General features: G+C 42.5%; 1 protein-coding gene across 2 annotated transcripts in view; it reads right to left on the bottom strand.

The window, feature by feature from the left end:
• The window catches only part of LOC138489128 (contactin-associated protein-like 5), a 1,755,478-nt gene that overhangs the window by 1,420,312 nt on the left and 308,150 nt on the right, over positions 1 to 27,016 (bottom strand). For both annotated transcript variants that reach the window (XM_069616764.1, XM_069616763.1), the window contains exon 3: positions 12,294 to 12,487. In XM_069616764.1, the coding sequence (XP_069472865.1) occupies positions 12,294 to 12,487 (194 nt within the window). The remainder of the gene's footprint in view (positions 1 to 12,293; positions 12,488 to 27,016) is intronic.

The raw sequence follows: 27,016 nt of genomic DNA, 5'->3' as shown, positions 1-27,016 counted from the left end.
GAAACCCACAGCTGATACTTCTTGTCCAGCTAACTATCGCCCAATTTCCATTACTCCCTTTCTGGGCAAACTCCTGGAAAAGTTGGCCTTCTCTCAGCTTAACCTTCATTCCAATTCTGTTGGCTGTCTCCATGACCACCAGTCTGGCTTCAGAGCTGCCAGAAGCACGGAAACTGCTCTCCTGAACATCCGTGAAGATCTGCTCTCCAACCTTGACTCTAACATTCCCTCTGTCCTCATCCTCCTCGATCTCTCTTCTGCTTTCGACATAGTCAACCATACCATACTGCTCAACCGTCTCTGTGAGAACCTTTGTATCACTGATCAGGCTCTGGCCTGGCTGACCTCTTTCCTCTCAGATTGACCCTCCCAGGTCCAAATTGGGTCCTTCCTTTCATCTGTCTTCCTCTCTACCTGTGGTGTTCCCCAGGGGTCTAACCTCTCACCCTGGCTTTTCAACCAATACCTGGCAACTCTCGCCCACTGCATTGCCACTTTGCTCAAATTTCCAGTGCTATGCTGACAACACTCAACACATTGTCAGGCTGCCCTCTGCCACCTCCATTCCCTCTCTCATATTTGATTGCCTAACTGCCATTCAAGATTGGTGTGCCACCAATGATCTTTGTCTGAATGCCAGCAAGATGGAGATCCTTCTCATCGGCACACCTTCACCATCCTTTCCCCTCACTCTCTGGCCGGCCTCCCTTGGCCCTCCTCCTACCCCCACCTGCGAGGCTAAGAACCTCAGGGTCATCTTTGACTCCACCCTTTCCTTCTCCGCCCACATCTCTGTAGTCTCTAAAAAGTCAAATTTCCTACTGCACCTCCTCAGAGGTACTCTGCCTTTCCTCTACTTCCCCCTGAAGCTCATGGTATCCCAAGTTCTGGTTCTCTCTAGCTTGGACTATTGTAACAGCCTCTTTCTAAATCTACCTGCCTCTACTCTACGCCCTCTGCAACTAATCCAGAACAGGACTGCAAGACTTGTCATTGGCCTCAAGCCCTGGGATTATATCTCTCCAGCTATGAAATCTCTCCATTGGCTCCCAGTGGATGCAAGGATTAAATTCAAAACCCTCTGCATTGTCCACAAGGCTTTCTGGGGCATGGGTCCAAAATACCTTCAGCTATCCCTCCGCAAATACCTTCCCTCTCGAGCTCTTCGCTTCTCAACCTCCAACTCCCTCAGGGTCAGTCGTCTTTCAAAGAAAGGAGCTGGGGGTAGATCTATGTCTTCGGCTGGTGCCTCCCTCTGGAACAGCCTCCCTGCCACTCTAAAACTTGAGGAGAACCATCTCCAGTTCCGGAAGCACCTCAAGACCTTCCTCTTTTCTTCTGCCTTCGCTCCCCCTTACCCCTGCTGATCTGTTCTCTCTTGGCACCGTGCACCTGACCACCCTCTGTCCTCCAGGCCCAGGTACCTGCTCACCCTGCCACCCTCCCGCACTGCGTCCCTGGCACCCCTTGCACGGGGGTCTGTATCTGTACCCATACAGCCCCCCTTTGTTCTTCCTGCATTTATCAGACCTACCCTGTCTGCTGCCTTAAACCTAGCACTTGCACATTGCTGGCTGCACTACCAATGTTTGTTGCCTTTATTTGTATTTGTATTTTATTTATTTATATAGCGCATCCAGGCCCAAGGGCAACCAGGCTCATATCTTGACATAGTAAGAACAGTACAGTAATGGTTACAATTGGGATAGAGACATAACACAATGTACAGGAAGTACCAAGTATTGGGATAACTTAGTAAGGTGAACGCAGTATATACATACAATAGAGTTATACATAGTATACAATATAATATGCAGCAATATCTACAGTTACAGCGGAATTATACATAGTTTACAGTATGATGTAAGTATCAGAGTGAGTGGCATACACAATATGTATACATTATTTTTATTGTAGTGGCATACAGTATTATTTATTAATTTTTATTTATCTGTTACTCCTCTGCTTCGCACTTTCCACTTCTCCCACTTCCATGCACTTTTCCCCTCCCCTCTCCCATGCACTTGCGCGTTCTCAATGTCACTGGGCCTAGTAAGATTTCTGTTTTGTTCTCCCCTGTTCCCCCCCTTGCCTTGTCGCGCTCTGAAACACTTGTGTACGAGCGCGATAGAAATAACATATCCATATCAATATCATTAATGTTAGAGATGTGCCTGTTTAAAGTAAATTGGAGAGAAACAATGATCTAATCCTTTTAGGAAATAATTCCTGTATAAGTATTGAGCCAGCAATAGTTGCATGAAAAGGTGGACAAAGCAAATATTGTTCTAATAACAACAACCATTATAGAAGCATTACGTGGGTCAGTCTAGAACTTACTTAGGCACGCATATCTAGACGTTATAATTCTGTATATCCTTTCCTGAGCACTGTATTAATGAAATCATGTAGACTTAATGACTAGACTATTTAGGATTATACACATTTGGTGGAATTCTTTTTCTGTTATTTTACTCTCACAATTCGGTCAGTCTGAAAGCCCGGGGTAAGCTGTAATTGTTAGTTTGACATGCAGGGTTTTAGTAGCGAGTGAGCCCAATGGATCACATTTTTAGGCTCCATTTTACTTGGGGAAAGAAGAGGCCTTCTTAGACCACAATATGGCATTTGATTGTGTATGCCACTCACTCTTATAGTAAAACTTGGTTCATCTTAAATCCCTGTGACCACGCAAACGGCAAAAAAACGGTGGTGTGGAAGGTTGCCCAGAGCATTGCTAGTGGTAAAGATTAGTTCAAAACCTTCCACCCATCACTTTTGTGGTCACACTCATCTTAAATCCCCAACAAAATTACTGAATGCCATTAAACGCCTCTACCCAAAAAAGCGTACAGAACTTAGATGTGGTCCAAGGGATGAGAAAATGCAACTTCAAAGAAAAAGGCACCCACAGGGATTTGTATTGACCTGACTCATTGTGTATTTATAAATGATTTGGCCCTCAAACTCACACCATTAAATTCTGATGAACCCAAACTGATTGCAACATCTTAAGCATCTATTTTAATGTCCAAACCACCTTTCAAATCAGCTCAAAAGATTTGATGAATCATGCAAAATTAAGTGACTAGAGATATTTTGACAGCCAGCAGATTAGAACTGTGGTGAAGGTGCTCATGTCTTTGGTGCCTGATTAAATGTAAAATTGATGTGTACTCACCAGAGTTGGAAAATGGTGATTATAATACACAGGAAGGCGGTGATACCTTGGAGTTAGCCACACTTTTTTGGAGATTGTGAATGTGGCCTTGCTTTGGTGGTTTATAGAGCCAAATCAAATTGCTCTTTGATGTATGGAGCTGTTGTTTATAGGCATATCAAGGGAAAATGCTTACAAGTCAGCACAAATGGGTTCCAATCAATCATGTTTGCTCTTCCAAAAAGTGCATCAATGCCACTATTAGGTTCAGAGTTGAGTTTTTTGGGAATTGACCAAGAGGTGCCTGTTAAAATCATTATTGTTTTGACCTAAGCTGTGGGATTCTCCAGATCTACTCGAGTACCAGAATGCCCTGCATGGGTTCCATGGTCTATATTTTGGGGGGTCCCCCATGTCCGCCGTCCCCTTCACTGCCATCCCAAATGCTTCCCAACCTCCCTTTTACCCCTTACTCCACAAATACATATACAAATCAAAGTATGGCAAAATAATATCCACAAAGTAAATTCCATCGAAGTCATTTACTTTGTGGAAACAACGGGACATACCTGCAAGACATCAGGGCTTTGACCCATGTATCAGTGTGGCCCTGGTTTAAAAATATAACAGTTATGGTTGGGCAAATCAGTCAGGGCTATTCAAACACAGATTGTAAGTGATGCCAAAAAAACAAATATAATGTGTTTCTATAGAGGGGGCACACACAAGGGCAGTGTTTTGCCGAGAGAGCTTGCCTCTGCCTGGAGAATAACATACGTCTCAGCATTGTATATTATCTGCACATTCTGCACATTATTGAGACTTTTTTTTTTTATACCTGAAATCACTCTGTGTAATGTTTTGTTTAGGTATTTTCACTTGCGTATCTCTAATGACATGTTAACACATTATTGGAAAGCAAACGCTACATGTGTTCATAATGTCCAATTTAGGAGGACATGATTTACCTTTTATTCGCTTACCGTTTCATAGGAAAATTGGCAATCGTTGGTTTATAGACCATTTGATTCCATTGTGGGTTAGATAACTTGGCAAAGTACTTCCACTTTGCAAATCACTTAACCACTCGCCATGGCCAACAATATGAAACAGGCATTGGGAACACTGTAGACATTTGAATATTTCAAGTTGAGTTGTGTAAACATATGTTGTTCTGGTATACAATTGTGTGTTTTAATTTTTTAAGTGGGATGTTGAGGATTCACATAAGCTTTTAAAACAAGTTGTATTTGTTTTATTTGAAGATCTTATTTTGTTTAAATTATGTATATTTTGTATCATAATTAATGACTGTAGTTTGTATGTATTTATATCAGTTCTGGATTATTCCCAAAATAAACCAGAAACTTAACTAAACTACTTTTACACATGATGTCTGAAATATTTACTTCCAAATATAATCAGCCTGCATTTCTAAAACAAAACGTGTTGTGCCAGAAATGCATAGTGGTGCAGCTTGTGACATATGTATTTGGGGTTAGACGATGATCATATCCCATTTCACCCCTTTTAATCAGAACCAGGCAACCATACACCCACCATCTCTCTCTTTGCCCTCCCCCATTCCTCTACCTCAGCTAGATCCCCTGCTCCTATTTCAAGCTACTCGTTCACCAGCCCCTACCATCCCCTTTTATCTCCTGCCTCTCAATACAAGAAATGTAAGTAATTTAAATTACACATTATCATTTTTTCTTTTACTTTCTGACAAATGTTGCCATTTTCATCAATGTATATTGTTTCTGACAATGCTAATTCCTTATGAAGTAAAGCGTTCCAAAATGTTTTAAAAAATGTAAATAAATGGTACGCTGCTGCATAAGTGAGGAAACAGGCATGGAATGTGGTTCTTGCCTAGTGTCCCAAATAGTACCAGGTTGCAAGCTTGACTGAACTTACTGCTGATGTACTGCCCTTAAGTGTTGTGAGAAACCAGAAGGTGTCTCACCCACTAGTCCATGTGGTTCGCTCTCTTAGGTGGCCAGGGCACGCCATTGACATTGGATCCAGACCCTGGGGTGCACCAGTGCGGGAGGATCACTTGGGTGAGGGACCCTCAGCGAGTAGGACACCAGCTGGTGAGACATGTTATCCCTCTCTTCATTGTAACATCTTTACAGCATCCTATCTGATGGGATATTTAGAAACTCAACCCCCACTTTTCCTGCACAAACACTTTTACACAACCAGCCCACTTTGGGAGAAAACAGACTCACACCCAAGCCACCTACCTGACATGTCCCAATACTGGGGTCAGGCGAGGACAGGCAATTATTGACAATCACTCACACCTGACTTCCATTACACTTCCCCACACAAACAAAAGGCGGAGCACAAGAGCACACTCAGAGCGAGGCAAAACACACAAAGTTACAGCAGTTTTGAGTCAGCAGTTAAACGAAGGGAGAAATATGGCCAGGCATGAGAGGATCGTGGGAGAGACAACACCCTTGACCTTTTTGGCAGGATGCCGTTACTTTCAAGAAATCTTCAAGGCAGAAAACATAAGACCTGGAAACCAGGCTGAAGAATCCTGCATTCGTGTCTCGGAGATACTGAGGTTCCCCCCGCGTAACTGACTAAGGCGGGAGGAGCATCAGACGCTGGAATATCCTCCTTGACTCCAAGAACAAAGAAGCAACAGAGATCAACACAGCCGGTGAGATGGTGAGACCAATGCCAGACCGGTCTCTTTTGAAGTCAAGGTTGCAAGAGGCAACATTGTGAAAATGAATTTTGTTAAACACGTGTGATTAAAGACGCAAGTGAAGCTAAATTGTGGAGGAATATTTGAACATTAAAAGGAAAGATATGATACCGTTAACAGAGTGGACAAGTCCTGTAATTGTGCCCAGTCAAAGGTCTTTGTACATTATTCTGACAAGAGAAATTAAAGTAGAAGATTGGTGGGAAGTGTAAATAATGTGAAGTGAATCAAAGTAGTACTGTGACAGTTTAGGCAAAACCCATCGCACATTCAAAAGTCTTTCATTCTGGTATCAAAATGGATCTGAGCCCAGATGAGGGGGATCCATGGTCCGAGCCCGAACGAGGGAGACCAAATTGTGAACATTGTAGAAAAGGGGTCTGAGTCCGGACGAGGGGTACCCGTGGTCCAAGCCCAAAGGAGGGAGACTAGTCCTGAACTTGTGAAAGTGAAAACCCTGACAAAGGAATGGAACTTTTTCTATTACATCAGGCCCTCTGCAATAAGAGACTGTCATTGCGATAGAAACATCGGCGGAAGACGTATGCGTTCAACTGTTACTTCAGGGCCAAGAAGCCAGAGTGTGTGCAAAGCCCGCATGCGCATCCTTGCCCCTTGCTCAAAACGTGGGGAAGAGAAGCCAACTGCTCAATTATCCTGACATATCATTTCTTGAACACTTTAATTTTGCATACATTTTTTATCCAACACCATTTTGTATTTAGAAGTAAGTGCTGGCATATGTTCATTAGTATAGGCCCTTTTATTTTGACAGACTCCACTAGGTCGTAGCTTGCTCCCATCTTTAGATTTAGGTTTAGATAGGCGTTATACCAACCCACTGAAGTGTAATAAACATACTTCACCGTTTGATACCATGCCTTCCTTACAGTGTGAACAGATGGAAATGGGCACGATGAAGACATTAGCAAAATCACTATAAATGAAGGGATAGCAACATTAAGGCAAACAATGGCAAACTGGCCAAATTCTTTGGGAATTTGTGGCACATGGGTAACCTTCAGAAGTGATGTGAATTTAAGCAAATATTGGTGGTAAAAAACTCAAATATTGTCAAATTCTATCCAGTGCTAATATTTCCATTCATGAAGATAGGGAAATATAGTGATAAATTTCACGGGCAGCCACATGGTTATGTGGTCACTTGATCTTTTTTTGACATAATACACACAGAACAATGGAAATTAGCATACACTGCCCTTTTTTAACATGTACTGATTGCCCTCCTCTTTATAAATAGGTTAAAGCAGGACAAACAATAGATGTGTAAAGTTACTGTGGACTGTTCTTCGTCCACACTGAAGAGACTACTAACACTTGCATCCTTCGAAACGGAAAGGAAAACACACACGTTCAAGAAGGTGTGGAGTGAAAAAATAATTTTGTAAATCCTTAAATGCAAAAAAATCTATTTAGACAGATCGCCTGGAGACTGTTCAGGGTGGTCTTTCTAAATCAAACTGTCACGTCTCAGGTGAGTGGTTTTGTGTGGGGGTGTGTGCCTGCATGTGTTTTTGGTGGGGGATGAGGGGAATTAGTTTAGTGTTGGGGGGGAGTAACGGTGTGTTTATGTGTATGTGTTTGTATGTGGTGGGGGCTCAGGGGGAATGCTTGTGGGAAGGGAGGACACGAGGATGGGGAGGTAGCTGAGGAACGGGGCATTTGGGGGGGGGGGTTAAACTCCCTGTCTTCAAAGAAAAACTCCCAGAGTGTTAGAGGGTGGGGTTGGAGACTGGCAGGGGAACAGCTTGCCTGGAAGGTTGGGCTGGTGAACAAAATCTTCCGAAATGAATCAGTCTTTTTGGTATACAACCTTCAAAAAGCAGTAATATCACACAGAAACGTCAAGAACGCATTTGACAGTCTCCCAGTCATCTGCAGATTTGAAATGGATACGAATTCCAAGGTGAACATCTCATCATCACACCCATTGACTGGGTGAGGGTCTATCTACCGGACCCCAATAACATTACCTTTATTTCCAAGCACTGCAGATTGTCCAGTAAGGGGCATGTGTACACTTTACAACTCAAAAAATAAACGTAAAATATGAGCAATATTAAATGTGACCTTGGGTGGTAGAGTTGAGGCAAGTACACACATCTGGATTTCCAAAATAAAATAGTATGATTAGTCTCGCCAGCCCAAGCTGGGGAGTTTAATATCTAGGAGAACAGAGCCCTGATTGTTGTATTACTCAATCCAAAGAAACGACTCAATTGAATTCATTCCTGGATTTCTTTAGATTAAAGGTCGCTGAGGTTCTCTGGGAGATGTAATTCAGCCACACCCGTTCAGGATCCTTCAGACCATTTTGAGTATGTGCACAGGGGTAGCAAAGCAAACCAACAACAAGCATTTACATGCATGCAGGTGCCACTCAGTATGGCCATCTGGTAATACTGAAGGCTGCCCACACACAACATTACATGATCCGAAATGATAGTAGAATGATTGCAAATAACCTCGAGGGGAAAATAGTCCACCTGCCCACAATTAACAAGTGAAATCGATTACGTTACTTTTTCAATGTAATGAATATGTTACCAGGTTCAATCATGCGTTTAGACTTTTTAGCACATTTGATGGTTTTATGTGAATACTTTTTTGTCTTGAAATGCAACTTTAGTTTTCTTTTTATTTATAAATAAAAGTGGTTGTTGTGTGTACTCTTCTGTTCCCTTGCATACCCTTACTCCACATATCTAACCTATTTCTCAGGATGAAACGCGCAGGGCCTTATTGTTAAAATTGAGTAGCGCTGTAGCTTATCTTATTCACGGTCAAGGAGCTAGTTAGTGCCCATTGCTGTGATGTGTCGTTAGCCTACAGGCCACAGGAGCAACTGGACATCACTTTACAAAGTGTCAGAAAAAGAAAAGCCAAATTAACTCCAGCAAGCACTACATGAAAAGTTATTAATATGTCCTTCACCCCCGCCAAATAACTCATTCCTTACAATGAATTACAAGGAAAGACTCGATTTCCTATAATTCAAAGTGTTCATTTGTACACATTTCTATAGCTGATGTTGTATCTCCCTCGCTTTCTTGTGTTGCTGCATTCGTGATGCATTACTCACAGAAGTCTATTTCATTGGCACCCGGAGGTGATTCAGTCTGGATGGACCCATTACAAATGCTAAGATCAATGTTATTATCCTTATCACGCATTATGTTTACCTTTTTTAAAACTGTTGAAGCAGTGCAGAAGGCCAGGTTTCAGTAAATGTGGGCTGAGAGTCTTGGCAGAAAAAAAACAACAACCATTGCTCACTAAAGGACATATCTTGTTGCTGGTTTGTGTAGCAGCAGACTGCCACACACATCCTGATTCTCTCTTCTGAGCACACTGGCTATATATTAGCGAAATGAGCACATTAGCCAGACCCTTAAGAGCACAATATTTAATACTAAATTGAGAGGTTGTGTTGAAAGGTGTGCAACTCAATAAACCTGTGTGTACTTATCACAGGATGCGTTCTTTTTGACTACATCTCAGTGTGAATGATTAACCATGCATTCCTATATACTATCCCATCGAAATGGTTGCTTGCCTATGGGATAATGTTCCAATTGCACGTGAATCTTGTATTGCCCTAGCTTCACCTTCATCACCCAAATCAGGAAGCATAGGTTACAGAGTCTAGCTTGCAATACCTTTAGAACTCTACAGCAGGCACTGGCGAACCTCGACGGAGCCCAGTTTGGCATCTCTGCAGACTATTGACAATCACATCTCGACCTCCTGGAATTTCCTGAACTAAGTGTGGTTGAACAACGAGTTATATTCTTGGTCCTTTACCTGCTCCGTAAGACCCTGAGCCGCTCAGGGCCAGTTTACCCCAGTGAAGCATCAACGCACTACCAACTGTGCAGACACCTAGGGTCAATCTCCCACGATTGGATGCCCACAAACTATCAAAGCTCCTCCCTCTGGAGCGGACGACCACCATACTGTGCTTTTAAGTGGCCAAATGGTGACATAAAAAGTGTTAAATAAATAAATAAATAAATAAATAAATAAATAAATAAATAAATACATAAGCTCTAGCTATACACCCAGCTGTAGGTCAACATTCCAAACGGATCGTGTAAGCTTACATAGTTGTTTTGTTCCTGTCTAAAAGAAGTACTTGTCACTACTGCAGCTATAAAGTATTTTAAAACAATGTTTATGGGGACATAGGGTCAGATTATGTAAATTGTGCCTGTGCCAGTCATGCCTGTGAAATTTTGCATTGTTGAAGGGAAATTTAGAACTGACATTTGGCAAGACAGACAGGTGCACAATATTTCATTATCCTGGACATTCAGGGCCTGATTCATGGAAAAGTGCACGGATATCCCGCAATGCCCACACGCTGAGAATGACTGCACAAGCTTGCAAGTTATTCTGCAGGCTCTGCGTATTTATGGAATTGTTTGCGCAAAGTAACTGTACACGCAAGTCATGTCCAGAAAGCACCCGACATGCCCCCACACAAAGCAAAAACAGCCAGAACCGCTACCTTTGTGTGCTCCTTCGGGCTCAAATACATGCTCAAAAACATGCACACTTCAAACAGTGCGTGGGGTCCCCCACAAGCAGGCCTGCATCTCGGGAATCCTGCACGTGGTCACCTCTAACTGATACCTTCATCCGACAACATGCGTACAATTTATCATAACTCAGGTAAAATTCGGAAAATCTGTGTGTGAACCCCTGTATACTGTTGCTGCACCCCCCTACAGTGCATGAATGCACCCTAAGTCCGATCGGATTTCTGGCTGCGTACACACACACCCCTAAATCCGACACCCGATCTTACCTCTGTGCAGTGAATCATATGAACAAGTGGCTGTATGCCTGCCTTTGGGTGGCCGATAGTAGGAAGGCTTTGCGTGGCCATTCCACCGCTAAGAGATTTCACGCTCGGATCCATGAATATGTATCGTTCCTTGCAATAATGGGCCTGCACTGGGCACTCGTAACACCCACATTTTCCCTTGTTCGTCCTCATTTTCTGAGTTCTGTCCCCTACCCTGTATTCTGCACAAGCTACGCTCTGCGTGGTGCCTTACGCAAGGCACTCGGCCTCTCGCAGTGACATGCCGAGCCTGCGCAAAGTCTCCGCAAAGTATGGAAAAGTACTGCACAGTCGATTCCATGAATCGACAAACAGGACTGTGCATGCGGTTTGGAACATAAAGTCCCTATTTTCTGTGCAGATGATTCCATGAATTGGGCCCTCAGTATAAATTCCAATTTTGAAGAGGTGGGTCAGTTTTATTATCATTGCAGAATTTCCCTGTCCCGGTGCAAAATGAACTGGCACTGGTGAACTTTTCCTGACACTGCTATAATGTATACAATCTGTCCCCTGGTGCCTCATTTAGTCAGTTATTATTGAAAGTTCATCTCAATGTATGAAGCTATTTTTTAAACAAATTGCATTTTTTAAACACAACTATTTTTTTTAAGGATGTGCATGATGTTGGAGTATTAGCATGCCATGGTTAAAAAGAAATTTCACACACCTTCTTATTCTCCCTGGGAAGCACGTATATATGGAGACAGTTATGTTGTCCTGCTTTGGCTAAAGCTGTATTACCCTGGATTGAAGACAATTTTCAGAGTGCATAACAAAGATTTGGAGTAAGATGAAAGACTAAGACTAGAGATTGCTGCCTGTTAAATTATCCTTAATGAAAAGGCTATGTCCTATCAGCACATGGAGGTCATTGTTGACCTACTTTGAGCCAATCAGAATGCTTGGAAAGTGGTCAATGACGGCTGGTATTGATTGCATTGCAAGCATTCTGATGTCAGAGTCAGAACAGTAAGCAATACACAGAAATTACAATTCTCATCAACCATGAGCGACTAAGACAGACAAATACAATTAAAAAATGCGACTTACTATTTTCCTGCAAAACCATGTGCAACTCAAATAGAAAAACACACAAATTATTTGACCAACTCCATGCAAACTACCAAATATAGTACACTGCCAGAACCTCAATAAAACCTGTCTGCTGTTATCTAAACCTTCCCTCTCTTGTGGGATATTTTTTTACTGTACCATCAAAGTGATATGCAACATCCAATTGAATGCCCAAAGTGAAACTAAAACATGAAAAACATGTTTGTTGTTTCATATAAAGAAACCCTTGGTTTGTTTACATTATACAGATTGTGTGTTCATTATAAAATATGTTCCACTCATGCACAATACTAAATAGCATGACATGATTTCAGATGAACATGCTGATGTAGATCAGAACATAATAACATCTAATAAAACGAGTTGAACTTGATCATTGTATGCTAAACATAATTAGGGAAATGTGAAAAGAATCTGGCAATATTGACAACCAATACATTGTGTTTATTGTTACATACCCAAATTACGTTTTCTTGCCGATACTGCTTCCAGTTGTGTCCTGTATCACTGAACATCACAACATAGCTGGTTACCCAATCAGAACTGCCGTATCTGCCCTGTGTGGCCACAGCAGTGATCTCCACTTTATTTCCCAGGTCAATTTGGAGCCATTGTTGGCCATTTGATTCCATTGGCGACCAACCACCAGCACCTTCAAAGCAATAACACAAGATGTTTTTTTTTGTTTAAAGTGTCTTACATGAGCAATGAGCATTCCTAACGGTTCCATGTCATTTCATTGTGGGATGTTTGGTCCTGGGCTTTTTTACTGCGGATTTCTTTTTACGAAAAAACTCATTGAATATTTATTTTAATTTTTTTGGGGGATTCCCTCTCCAATCCCCCCATCGCCTTTAATTTTTTTAATATTTCCCCAAACACCCACACCCAATATATATATTTTTCTAATCCCCCCCAAAGAATTTGATGAGTTTTTTCAGCAGAAAATTCACGGTTAAAAAACACTGCGAAAAAACATCCCTCAATGAAAGGACGTCGTACCTTCCTAACACATCGTCAAAGCTAACATGGGTATCAACACAATGTTCAGGTTGGATATATCTGTCCTGATCTACTAAGGCAATCATTCATGTCCTGCACTTAAGATGTTTAGTAGTCATGCAGTAATCACTGCTTTTTTAAGCGAGCGAGTGAATAGGACTGTGATTTTGAGCCACTTCTCAATTTCTTGAAATCCATTGACAGTCCTCATAGTAGCACATTCTAGTAATTGATAGGACAGACAGAATTATGGCTGGTGCCATTTCACACTGTCTTTTAAGAATCTATTGCCCAAGCTTTGTTTGTCCCCATCAAAAAATAAATGTTCACATGGATATTTGTTGTACATTTTTCAATACATCCTTTCTGTCCCTTAACATTAATTGTGTTACAAAAGTAACATACATGTGTGTGTGTGTTAATGCTAATAATATTGATATAGTATCGATTTAGCACAAAGTGTAATCATTGTTTCTAAAGAAATACTTCGATTGTATTATGAATATGCTAAATTAAACACAAACATTATTTCTCATTTATAAGAATGTCATACAAATTGCCAGTTATTCACTTCTAAGAACCCCAATAGCCATCCATGACAAATTCTAATCGAGAAATACTATATGTTGGGACAATATTTCAGAAATTGGACCTCTTTACACAGTTATCCATACAAGCACAACTAGCCAATATCTAAAAGAAAATATCATTATAGCGTATTTCTTGGAACAACAAAGTGGATGGCACTAGATGAGTTGCTAGGGTTTGCCAAAAAGTATTTCTGGGCACAGAATAAAATGCCATTTTGAGATACACAAAAGCAAAACGTGGTCGGTACCCTCTCATAAATAAAAAGTTCTGACCCAACACAGATGTTGGTACAATGTGTTAACTCCTAACTGGAAGATGGCCTACACATGTGTGACTCTGGGACCAGCCACCAAGTCAATTTGCAATAGTTGTAGCATATATTTGTGCTGCACAATCAAATATAAAAAAGAGATAGTAATTCATGGGATATTTGCTAGCTCCCTTTTTGAAAATATAAACAATCCTTCCTCCTTCTAGCTAGTAGGGATCAACACTGTCTCATTGATTGAGAACAAATACTATAACCAAAAAGGAGCAAAAACAGACGGTTCTTCGCAATGAAGGCAATTTGTTATAAAACCAGAGTACAGGGCTTTTCCTTGATACTAGGATATAAGAGCCACCTCGATCTGCATCAATGGAATTCCTAGCACGGGCACAGGGATATCACAGTCCAGGCCTTTGGAGGATGGCACGACAGAAGCATCATCAGACTATAATCCCTGTTCTGCAGGCTCCTGTGGTGATTTGAGTGGTACACAGTGGTGATTGGTGCTTTTTGTTAACATGATTGTTTAGAAGGGAAAAGGTAAAATGGTTCTCCAACATGGGAATTTTCTACTGAAAATGTAAAAGAACTGAATGGTATTTTTTTTGTTTTGTTGCAGAGGAAGAAGGAAACACCATTTGACAGTGATTTGGACTTTAAGCAGGAGTTCAAAGAACATTTTTTTATTTAATAAATGTATAGAGAGAGGAGGCAAGATCATTTGGAAGTGATTGTTATCTACATTTCACACAAAGGAAAGGTATCATCTCAATGAATTCCTTATTTCTTCACAATTTGAAATACTCTCTTATGTTGTGCAATGATCTTGTGCCAGAAGGTTTGTGCAAAGTGATTGTACTCCAATGTTGCTCAGTATTTATTCAGTAGTATATATTTTGAGCGGTTTGGTTTGGAAGTGTTTGGTATGATAGTGTCTTTACAAAATTCCAAGGATTATCTTGGTGCAGGTGTGATGGGTAGTGGAGGGAACAGAGGTTGGTAAACAAGATACAGGACATTTGGTGACAGTTAGATATGCAGGCATATAGTGAAGATGTTGGCGATGGCACCATTTCTGCTCCCTTCCAACTATTAGGGATTCACTTTGTCTGATTGATTGAGATACATTATACAAACAAAAAAGTAATCCATGCAGATAGTTATTCTTTACAAAGATCATTAAGTACACACATACATGCACACATATATATTATTAGGTATCGGAGTAGTGTATCCAGGGTGCTTGAGGGAAGTGGGGACAGTGGTGAATGACACAGCTTCAGTGGCTGAAAGGTGGAACGTTTGCCTTGCCATAACTGGTTTAATTGCATTGATGGCTGGGAAAGAGAGCATTACGGGAATGAGCAGCCAATAAAGAAAGTGCAGAAAAAAGTGGCAGCACATAATTGTTTGGTGACCAACAGGTGTCTGAGAATGGAAGACGCTGAGTGGGAAAGTGGAAAGAGATGCAATTAGGTAGTTAGTGGATGGGGTGGACCACAGATAGATTTAAAGACAAGAAGAAGGCATTTGAAGAAATAGGTCATTCTTCATCAGTATCTGCCCAGCATGCTGGCTTTAGGCTGAGGTGTGAAATTATCAAAGCGGCTTATAAAGTGCAGAGGTTGTGAAGTTGAGTACTTTGCTAAAGTGAGAAAATAGTAGAGAGGGAGGACTATGTGCAGGCTGGAAGAGTAGTCACATATTATTATGACCTTAGTTGAGTTTCGAGTTTTGGAACAGTGGTGGGTGAACTTGGGGGAACATTTCTGATGTTTAGAGGTTTTGTCCAGGGTGCCATGGCAGTAATGAAGTGATTTAGTTGCTGTCAAAGAAGACCTCAATATTGCTAGACATGAGTATGGAAGACCAGTGAAAAAGTGGTCATGCATGGCAAAGGTGGGTTGGCATTGGAGACAGGCTGTGAGATTAATTCAGTCTTAGAACAGTTTAATGTCAGGCGGCATATCTAATGTGTTTACCTGTGGAGGGGGTGTACAGAGTGAAGAGCAATGGGCTTTGGACTGATAACTATGCGACACTCAAAGGAAAGGCGGGGGAATTTTTTGTTGCAGATCCATGAAATGGTATCAGGCTGCAGGACAAAGATATCACCATGTCTTGTACATTGCCCTTCAAACTGATGGAGGAGAGGGTTTGAAGGAGCAAAGGATTATCCACAGTGACAAAGGCAGTAAAAAGATGTAGTAGAAAGAAGATGGAAGACATTTGGGAGAAAGAAAATATGGTAAGAGAGTTGATGACATCTGTGGGATTCGTTTCTGGGGAGTGTTTATGTGAAACAGGGCCTCATTACGACCCTGGCGGAATTTTTCCGCCAGTGGCGGACTTTACCGCCATGGCGCAAAGTCCCTTTACGCCATGGCGGATGGCGGATTTACCGCCCCATTCCGAGTGGAGTGGAGCGGTAAATCCGCCAATCCCCATTCTGCCCTTCCCCATTCCCATTCTGTCCCATAGGACATAATGGGAGTGGGGAAGGCGTTAATTACGCCACCGTAAATTACGGTGGCGTAATTAACGCGAGGGTCCCTTACCTCCATGGTTTCCACCGCCTGCGAAAAGCAGGCGGAAAATCGGCCATGGCGGTAACGGAACTCGTGATTGGCGGTAAGGGGTTGACGCAGCTAACGCTGGCGTTAACCCCTTACCGCCAGGGTCGTAATGAGGCCCACAGAGATTGGAGGGGTTCTAGACGTGCCTTTAATTTGATGATACAGTTAAAGAATATTGCTCACTAGGATTTTGGAGTGGTGGCTCAGAAGCTTAACTGGTCTGTAGAAGAAGGGATATTTAGGGTCAGTGTTACTTTCTTGATGATCGGTAGAATGCTGGATAATTTGTAAAAGGCTGGTAATGTGCAATGTGATTGAAGGGTGAGGATATGTGAGAGCGGATTAAAGTGTTAAACGGGATATCATATCGTGCCTCCTTTATTGTATATATTGGCCTTAGGCCAATCGCTCTGCGAAGAAAACTGCGTTGCAAAGTTCCGATTCTAGATCGACTTCGCCGCCAATTTAGGTCCATCCGGCATTTTGGTTTTCATTCCAAAGTAACTCTGTGTTCTAAAATGGTGAACAGTGTTTCCCGCTTGTAACTGAACCGTCCTGAACCTTGTACTGAAGTTAATGTTCAAACTGTCCTTTGGCCGGATGTTTGGGTTTAGTAAATAGATCTTGTCCCAGGCCTGACTTGTAAACAGAGGATTGTCTGCACCAATAAGTCTGATCCACGGACATACATTTAACACAATGTTAAGCAAACATCGAACGTGGACATTAGATGAACTGCATTGCAAAGGACATGTGTTAAGGCTTATTGTTAAATCTAAGAATACACTGTTGCCATTGTAACTTGTTTTGTATGTAAACTCAGGATGATCCATGTGCATATTGTCGGTCAGGCCAGAAGCGAACTCAGCACAAACTCTAGACCATGGATTATTAACTTACAGAGGGGCTGGACAAATGTATATAATACACAACTGTTTAGATGTCCAGTGCCTCTCACTTCTCACACCGAAAGGGCTGGTATTCGCTGTGATGTACTGAGGGCCATATAGCTATCTGATTTTGTTTCTTTGTAACTGTACAGTTTTAGAATAAAGTTCTGTGAATCTTTGTAAGCCTGTGTTTGGTGTATTTCCTTTTGGGGTACTCAGCCTCGATATTTCCTTTTGCTTTTACAGATGGCGCCCAAATAGAGACCCTCAAGATTTGATGCCATCTCGTTGAAGTTTGAGGCGGCTATGGGACCCGGATCGGACGGTGAAAAAGGGGGCCCCTTTCTTGGATGAGACGCGATACCTTGACAGTACTGCACGACCCGATCCCTGGACGGTGAGCACGTGGTCCGAGGCAGCATCTTGACGAGGGTCCATATATCGAGGTGGGCAGATTTGCCGAAATCACCAACCACGTGGGACCTTTGAGTTCTTTGATATCCGATTGGACCTCCTTAGAATTTGATCAGGTGAGTCGTGACCCGATTCTTAAATATCCTGATAACTAAGTGGGTTGGATAAACAAAAGAAAGCGTTGGAACGTTGATGATTGCTGTGAGCTAACAGGACCGAGTTCACCTCTGTTGGCTTTCGATATGTTCTAGTGTGCCGCTGACCATCTTCAATAAAGATATGCAAATCAAGGAACGTGTTACTATTGGTGTGTACCATAAAATTGTCAAAGGATTCTTGTGTGCCTTTCCAAATGATAAAAACATCATCAATAAAGCGTCGCCAAATTATAATGTTAGAATGGAACTGTTGTTGGTTAAGAACATGAGTTTCTTCATAGAAGGACATGAAAAGGTTTGCTAGGGAAGGTGCAAACTTGGCTCCCATAGCTACTCCTTTCAGTTGCAGAAAATATTGGACCCCCCGAGCACAATCTATTCCCGATATTAGGAAGAATCCAACAGGGTTCTACAAGGAAGTAGAGTCTGTTTTGCAATCATCAGTATTTGCCTTGAGCGATATTGATTTGTTATTTACCGTACTCCTACCTGTTGATTTGTGGAAACAGATTAGGACTGTAGATGATGTACCAGGGTTTGGAGATACATGGGATAATAAGGTTAGACTAGATAGAGAAAGGCCAGCTGGCGAGAGACCACCACAGGTAATACTGATTTTGCTTGATAGAATAGTGACGAAACTAAAAGCCATAATTCCTGAGAGAAGGATTGTTTGGGACAAACTTACTGCTTGTGTCCAAGAGAAATCTGAGGCTGCTACTGAATTCTTTAATCGGTTCAAACAAGTGTTTTCAGATTTCAGTGGACAAGATTTGAGCACAGAGTCTGGGAAACAACTATTTGTGGACAAATTTGTGGGTGGATTTCTGCCTGACATCCAGTCGCAAATTATGTCTTCAGAGAGCGCTTGGCAAGCTAAGTCTCAGTCAAAAGTATTGCATATGGCTCAGTACTATGAGAATCTTGTCAATAAGAAATAAGAAAGGATTGAAAAGAGAAAGGGATAGTTGAAAACAAAAGTTCTGTTACAGCAAATTGTTAGAGGCCCTAGAGGGGGTAGTTCACAATTTACGAGTCAGTATGTTCCACAGGGAAATGCGCCATTGGGTCCTGTAAACATAAACCAGTGCGCTTATTGCAGACAAGAGGGTCATTGGCATGCACAATGCCCAATCCTCCATCAGAGGTCGAATAACACATTTGGTAACATGGGTAGACAATCCAGAGGCCGCCCTGGGGCAGGGGGTCTTGGTAAAAGTCAGTTTTCGCAAGATTCGCAGCAACCTTTTTCACAGGATAATCAGGCACTGAGTGCGTATAATAGAAACATTTTTGATCATCCTTGCGCTGCTTACCTCTCTGAAGAACTTCCTTTTGACGGCATTCTGTTTCGCTAGGATGGCACAAAGCAGCGTTTGGAACCAACTCCTATTCCCGTTAACCAGAAAGGTCCCCACGTTGAGATGATAGTGGGAAATAGGAAACATCTATTCTTGATAGATACAGGGGCACACAAGTGTTCCATTGACCATTTGCAGGTTCCAAACATTCCACTGTCAGGGCAAACCAATGTTTCTGTAGGGTTTTCAGGCACACCAGTAGTCTGTCCGGTTTCTTCACCGGTACCGATTACCTTGGGTCCATTTACGGACCACTGTCCATTCCTTTTGACTACGAATTGCGGAGAAAATTTGTTGGGGTTGAATCTGTTGAAGGAATTAAATGCGGTAATTCATTGTTCTTCTGATGGAGTGCATTTGACGATTTCACCATGGCAAACTTTCTGTCTCTCAGTTTCTGACCAGACTTTTTCCGCCGGAATTTAGTGATGTTCTGCAGTGTTTGTGGGCGTTAAGATTATTTGGAAACATGGAGTAAAGTTGTCACGTATTCCCCAGTACAAGATCTCGGTCGATGGTGAGCAAGCTTTGAAATGCATAGTCTCCGATTTTGTGCACTGTGGGGTGATTGAGGAAATTGCAGGTAGTTTGTGCAATAGTATGATTTTGCCCGTGTACAAAAAAGGCGATAATGCGATTCCTTTTTGTTTCATTATTGATTTACGTGCCATCAATAAGATTGTTGCTCCACAATTTCCCATTGTGCCTGATGTGACGACAATATTAACTATGATTCCGGCTTCAACTACTCACTTTAGTGTTGTGGACCTTAAGAACGTTTTCTTTAGTATTCCTATACACAAAGACAGTAGATACTTGTTCGCGTTCACCTCAGGAGGACGCTCATTTACCTTTACCTGTGCGCCGCAAGGTTACACAGAGAGCCCTAGCATCTACAGTAGGGCTTTGAAAGAGCAGCTTGATACACTCGAATTGGCCACCACTTGTACACTGCTTCAGTATGTCGACGATCTACTCTTAGCTGCCGATTCAGAGAGCGCCTGTGAGGAGGGCACTGTGTTATTTCTTATCCATCTAGCACAACATGGACACAAAGCTTCACTTAAAAAGTTTCAGTATTGTCAACGGGAGGTCGCCTATTTAGGCTATCTCCTGTCAAAGAAGGGAAGAAGGTTGATGCCTGAGCGGATAAAAATAATTTCTAGCATGTCTGTCCCAAATACACAGAAGGAAGTCAGAGCCTTGATAGGAATGGCTTCTTACTGAAGGCAGTGGATCCCAAACTTTTCCTTAGTGATTAAACCAATGTTGGCTTTGACGAAGAAGGGCATTTCTTCGCCATTGCCATGGAGCTTGGAACACCAGCGAGCGTTTGATCTGCTCAAGACTGCACTGTGCTCGGCACCAGTTTTGGGCACACCAAATTATGAAAAGGCCTTTGTGTTGTATGTGCATGAACGTGATGGATGTGCTTTGGTTGTATTAACGCAGGAACATGGAGGGAAGAATAGGCCGCGTGGATACTTTTCTTCCGCCATTGATCCTGTTGCATGCGCTTTGCCAAGATGTTTGAGAGCTGTCGCTGCTGCTGCTGCATCCGTAAAACAGAGCGAGGGAATAGTCCTATGCCATGCTTTAACCCTGATGGTACCTCACTCTGTAGATGTTCTATTAAACAGAACACAAATGCAACACCTCACCTCTGCACGATTAACGAGATGCAAATTGATCTTGTTTTGTGTCCTTAATCCGGCTGAACTTTTACCTTTCATGCAAGGTACTGCTTGCAGTGATGAAGAGTCACATGACTGCCTTTACACCACAGAGCAAGAGACAAAAGGCAGAATCAATCTAAAATATACTCCTTTGAACAATCCACAAGGGGAGCTGTTTTGTGATGGCTCCTGTTTCAAACTCCCAGATGGTACATCCACAGCTGCCTATGCAATCACCACATTGAGCACGGTCGTGGAGACCAAAAGAATCACGCATAACTCAGCGCATGCCGCAGAGATTATAGCATTAACCCGAGCTTGTGAACTTTCCGAAGGGCTTACAGTAAATATATATACTGACAGTGGCATGCTTTTGGGGTGGTTCACAACTTCAGCAGACTTTGGGTACAAAAAGGTTTCTTGACCTTACATGGCACTAAAATCCAGTCTGGCTCCTTCATAGTACGGTTACTCTCAGCGCTTGCACTCCGTAGTCAGTTAGCAATCATGAAATGTGCAGCGCATCGGAAGATTATAGATAATGTGGGAAAAGGGAATGCTTTCGCTGATCAGATAGCCAAACAGACTGCCACTCATCTCTCTTCAGAAATGTATACTTCAAGGGAAGCCACAAATGCCAGTACTGTGGATGAGGGTATTGAATCTGTGAAACACATTCAGGCTAATGCCATGTTAGAGTGATCTAAGAAATGGGCTGAGGGTTTATCAAAATTGGATGATGATGGGTGTTGGGTGGACAAAGGAGAAGGGAAATGGTTACTATCCGATGCATACATTACGATGATGGTTTCTATGGGTCACGGTCCCACCCATATTTGTGCACGGAAAGTTACCAAAATGTTGCGAAATGTGTGGGTGAATGATAAAATCCCTAAAGTAGCCGACTGCTTTGTCCAAAGCTGTATGATCTCTTTGCAGCATAATGTGGGAAAGGGCACATCGACGCCTAGGGGTAGTTTTGGTCCACCTTCTGTTCCCTTCGAGGTTATACATGTTGACTTTATTGAAATGGAGCGTCACAACAACTATAAGTATGTACTAGTGGTTGTCTGCGCTTTTAGTAAATGGGTTGAAGCCATTCCTGTCAAAGATGCCACAGCCATGACAACGGCGAAGACCATGCTGAAGGAATATTTTCCTTGATTTGGTTTGCCAAGAGTCATCTGGTCAGACAATGGTCCACATTTTATCGCTGCTGTAATTCTGCAGTCATGCGCGGGATTACAGATCGATAAACGGTTCCATTCAGCTAGGCACGCTCAGAGTGCTGGGTTACTAGAAAGACACAACGGCATCATCAAGAACAAGCTCGCTAAAACGTGTGCCGGCAGCAAACTGAAATGGCTGGACGCCTTACCAATCGTGTTATTGTATTTGAGAACGACCCCTCAAACTAATACTGGGCTCTCTCCATTTGAGGTGGTCATGGGTAGGCCAGCTAACATTTGGAACCTGCCTAAACCCCGCTCGCTACGTGATATTGAACATGTACTTCTTTCTGATTACTGTGGACAGTTAACAAAAAATCTGTATTTGATTTACCAACAGGTGCGAGAAGCTCTACCTATTAAATACGAGGGCCCAGCCCACGGCATACAGCGAGGGAGCTGGGTCTTGGTTAAATCATTTGAAAGATCATCTTGCCTCGCACCTCATTGGTGGGGCCCACACCAGGTTCTCCTGGTCACACAGACCGCTGTGCGAGTAGAGGGCAGGAAGCATTGGATCCACACGTCCCACATCAAGAGGATTCCCTTCCCTTTGCCACATGATACAGAAGACACAGATACCCTTGCCAGTACCGTAACCAATGATCACGAAGCATCAAACGTCATTGAGAGTGCGTCGGAGACTCTCCCTGAGCCCGTGGGGCTTGGGGAAACAGCCGCTTTATCTCCACACTCTCCAACTGTTCCTTTTGCAAAGCCTGTTTCGAATCTTGTTTCAAATCCTGCTTTGATTTCACTGCTTCCATCAGGAAGTAACAACACGTTGTTTGTAGATCACTCAGTACCAAGGATCACAAGGTACGATCTGCGCCCAAGGAAGTAGACATACTGCACGGTTTGCTGTGCCATCAAGAAAAATCATCGAAGGGCTTGTCTCTTTGGCCCAATCTTTTGTACGTAAGGGGATTCTGTTGCCTAGGGTTTGGGAAAGGACTAAGAAAATGGTCGATCTGGAGATCGCCAGCACATTAACTTTGGTGTATTTGTTTGAAGAAACAATGCCTGCAAGCACTGCCACTCGTACGGAACAGATAAGAGACTGTGTGACCGATCGTAAAAATCAACAATCGAATGTGTGGACCCCGAAAACGTATTGTTGTCTTGTGATTATGTTAACTGGTTTCACAATAGTCATTGCCTTAGGATTTTGGTGTTTGGAAGTATATACGCTTGAAATTCTGTTACCCACTGAAAATGTACCTACTGTTTCTACACCTTTTGTTTATCTGCACACTCTATCTCCTAAAGACTCTCAGGACAGAAAGTTACCATAACAATGCTGTATTACTCATTATGAATGCCACACATCTCATTTTTAATAAATCCAATTGTTGGGTCTGCTCGCATTTACCGCGACACGGGGATAAGAGGCTGGGTTGGTATATTCATCCTTTAACCTTTGACCACTGCATGTTATGCTTCTCTAAGTGCACTATTCTTTTGCTGATGGAACGATAGCATCTCAGGGAACTTTGATGGAACTAACTTGAACGATTTTGAGAAATGTGTTCTAACGCCCCTGGGATGCTCACTCTTTGGGAATAGGAGCAAGCCTAATGTTGCTTCTATTAGGTCTTCTAATAGACTGTCCCGTATACAGAGGAATGGTACTCAGTCAATGGGTGATTTCAATGGTTGTGCCAACGTTGCAAACTTGACTATGAGGACAGACCTTTGTATGTAGGCGAACCTGTCTACTTTGTTTGCGGTAATGTAACTTTCCCATGGTTACCTAGGGATTGGCAGGGAACTGTTACCCGGGGTATTCATTGCTAGCACTGTAGAAATTTCAAAGGCTCGTCCACGGCGGGACGAGAATGGTGATACTTCAGCACAAGTTCTGGGCGATGTAGCAAAATCCTTCGTGCCATTTTGGGGGCATATACTGAACTCTGAAGATATCAGAAGACTAGCGAGAGTACTGGAGAGGACCATCAACCGGACCACTGACATACTCTATAACATGACTTTAGAAAAAAAAGCAATACGGTTAGTGGCACTTCAGAACCGGATGGCATTAGACGTGTGAAACTTTATAAGCCAGTGTTTGGTGTATTTCCTTTTGGGGTACTCAGCCTCGATATTTTCTTTTGCTTTTACAAAAGGACAGTGGTATTTGAAGATTTGGGGTGCAAAGTGATCAAAATGTTTAAGGGGCTCAACATATTGATTTTACTCTTTCTCTGAGGCACACATTGATCACTGTCCGCTGCCAATAATAAGAAGCCTCAAAACACTAATATACACATTGTAATGATAGTGAGAAGTTCCATGTTCCGGAAAACAAGGACATTCTTAGAGGCGCAATACCCATACGAAGCCAGGAAAGAACTTCACTGGCTAAAAATTGAAGAGAGAGTCTAATTTACGTCCCTCGCGCTCACACATAGATGTATTTTTGGCAAAGCCCCAGCATACCTGAAAACTAAAATCATTCCATACAAGCCCACCAGAGAGCTAAGATCAGCTGAACAAGGAATGATTGTGGTAGTTCCTTTCAGACTTAAAAACGGGGCGGGTAAATCCTTCCCTATAACTGCAGCAGGCCTTTGGAACAACCTCCCTGGCCATATAAGGATGGAAGTTAATTACCAACGCTTTCACAAACTACTGAAAACCCACATATTTAAGTGATATACATAATAAAACCTGCCCACCTACTTATGCAGCTCTAATGTCTCGTGCTACGTGTATTTTGTTTATCATTTGTCTTTTGTGTTCTTGTCTCTGCGCCCCGAAGCTCGTGAGCAACCGGTGCAAAATAAATAAATAAATAAATAAATACTGATAACACAAGCAATAATGTAGACAGTAATCATGAAGGGCTCTGTGATACTGCCCAGGGAATTTTGTTTTGCACTTGTGCCAATTGTGCATGTTATATAGCACATGAGCAACAATACATTTGTAATAACCGACTTATTTGAATTACAATTTGTAGGGAGGTTTGGTAGAGTGCCCCACTGACATAAATGTGAAAAAGAAAATGTATGAAGCCTTGTGTGCAAGTAAAACTGACCTGTTAGATAAAAATAAAAAAAATAAAAACACTATTCTCACAGGTATTGCACACATTCACAGACATTTGTACTAGACATTGGGCCTCATTACGACCCCGGCGCTAAACCATGGTGCTATTAGCACCATGGTCCATGCCGGGGTCCGCCATGGTGAATGGCGGAATTACCGCCCCATTCCAAGGTTGGCGGGGCGGTAAATCCCCATTCACCATGGCCCCTTCCCCATTCCCATTTTTGCCCCATAGGGCTCAATGGGAATGGGGAAGGTGCTAAGTACGGTGCCGCAAATTGCGGCAACGTACTTAGCACCAAGGCCCCTTTGCGGCACCCTACTTTAACAGCTGGTAAAACCAGCCGTTAAGGTCGGGTCCCGCAAAGGGACCTCGTAATTAGGCGCTAAGTGTTTAACGGCGCCGCAGCCTTTTACGGCGCCGTTAAACACTTAGCACCTGGGTCGTAATGAGGCCCATTGCCCCTGTGACCTGCATACAAGGAAAACACTGCCTACAGGAGTGATTTGAGCCTGCATTTTGAATATAAAGGCGGTAACTAAACCTGTAATGGCTGCACCTTAGATGTGGTGACTATACACTTTCTACAAGTGGCATTATGTTGCATTGTTGCTCTTCAGTACTTGACATTTGGTAGCTAAACTGCTCAGATGGATAGATCAGAAGTAACGTCATAGCCTCTCAGATGTGGAGAGCGCATTTGAATCCTGCAGCCAAGCCGAGTAAGCCTGTCATCCCTTGAGGTTGATGAATGTAGTCCTATAGAATGGGATAATAATACCACCTGCTGGCACAGCACGTATGCGCAGGAAGAATGGGTCGTGAGGCGCTGTAGAAGAAGACACACGTTTATATAATGCATATGATGCATTAGCTAAAATTGGATGTTATTTCTGAGTGATTTGAGCCTGCACTTTGCATATAAAGGCGGTAACTAAACATGTCAGTGCTGCACCTTACATGTGGTGACTATACCATGCTTAAGAAATTAAGGGCCCAATATACAAAGAATTTTTCAATGTGATTGCACCATTGTAAAAACGCTTTTGTAAATCAGACCCTAACTGTTTTTCTGTGACATTTGGATGTTGTGTGTGGCATATGTGAAACATGAACTTTACCATAACTTAACATTAAGTATTGAATTAAATTACTGGGGCATTTGGGGTTGTGCTTGAACATTTTCTTCACCTTGAAATAAAGAAAAACACAAAGTGCAAACACAAAATAAAGAATACATTCAAAAGCCAAACCATATAGTTTGTAAATACTTACGGCCCGATTCATGACATTTTTGCACGGTTCAAATGGACTTATTTTTGCACGGTTCAAATGGACTTTGCACTGCCGACACAAACCCTGATTCATGTAACTGTGTAAGGACTTTGTACTTACTTTAACCTTCCTGATTTGACTTGCAGCCGTGTGTTGCATATGTAATTTGAACCTGTCTGTAACCTACCTGATTTGACCTACAACCGTGTGTTGCATATGTAATTTGAACCTGTCTGTAATCTACCTGATTTGACCTGCAGCTGTGTGTTGCATATGAACCTACCTGATTTGACCTGCCACCGTGTGTTGCATATGAACCTACCTGATTCCACCTGTAGCGGCGTGTTGTACATGTAATCTGAACCTGTCTGTAACCTACCTGATTTGACCTGTAGCCGTGTGCTGCATATGAACCTACCTGATTTGACCTGCCACCGTGTGTTGCATATGAACCTACCTGATTCCACCTGCAGCGGCGTGTTGTACATGTAATCTGAACCTGTCTGTAACCTACCTGATTTGACCTGCAGCCGTGTGCTGCATGTGAACCTACCTGATTTGGCCTGCAGCCGTGTGCTCCATATGAACCTACCTAATTCCACCTGCAGCCGCGTGTTGCATATGTAATTTGAACCTATATGTAGCCTACCTGATTTGACCGGCAGCCATGCATTGCATATGTAATTTGA

This window comes from Ambystoma mexicanum, chromosome 9, assembly GCF_040938575.1.
Source record: "Ambystoma mexicanum isolate Mex_15411 chromosome 9, UKY_AmexF1_1, whole genome shotgun sequence".
NCBI classification, from domain to species: Eukaryota; Metazoa; Chordata; class Amphibia; order Caudata; family Ambystomatidae; genus Ambystoma; species Ambystoma mexicanum.
This window is presented reverse-complemented; position numbering and strand designations above follow the sequence as displayed.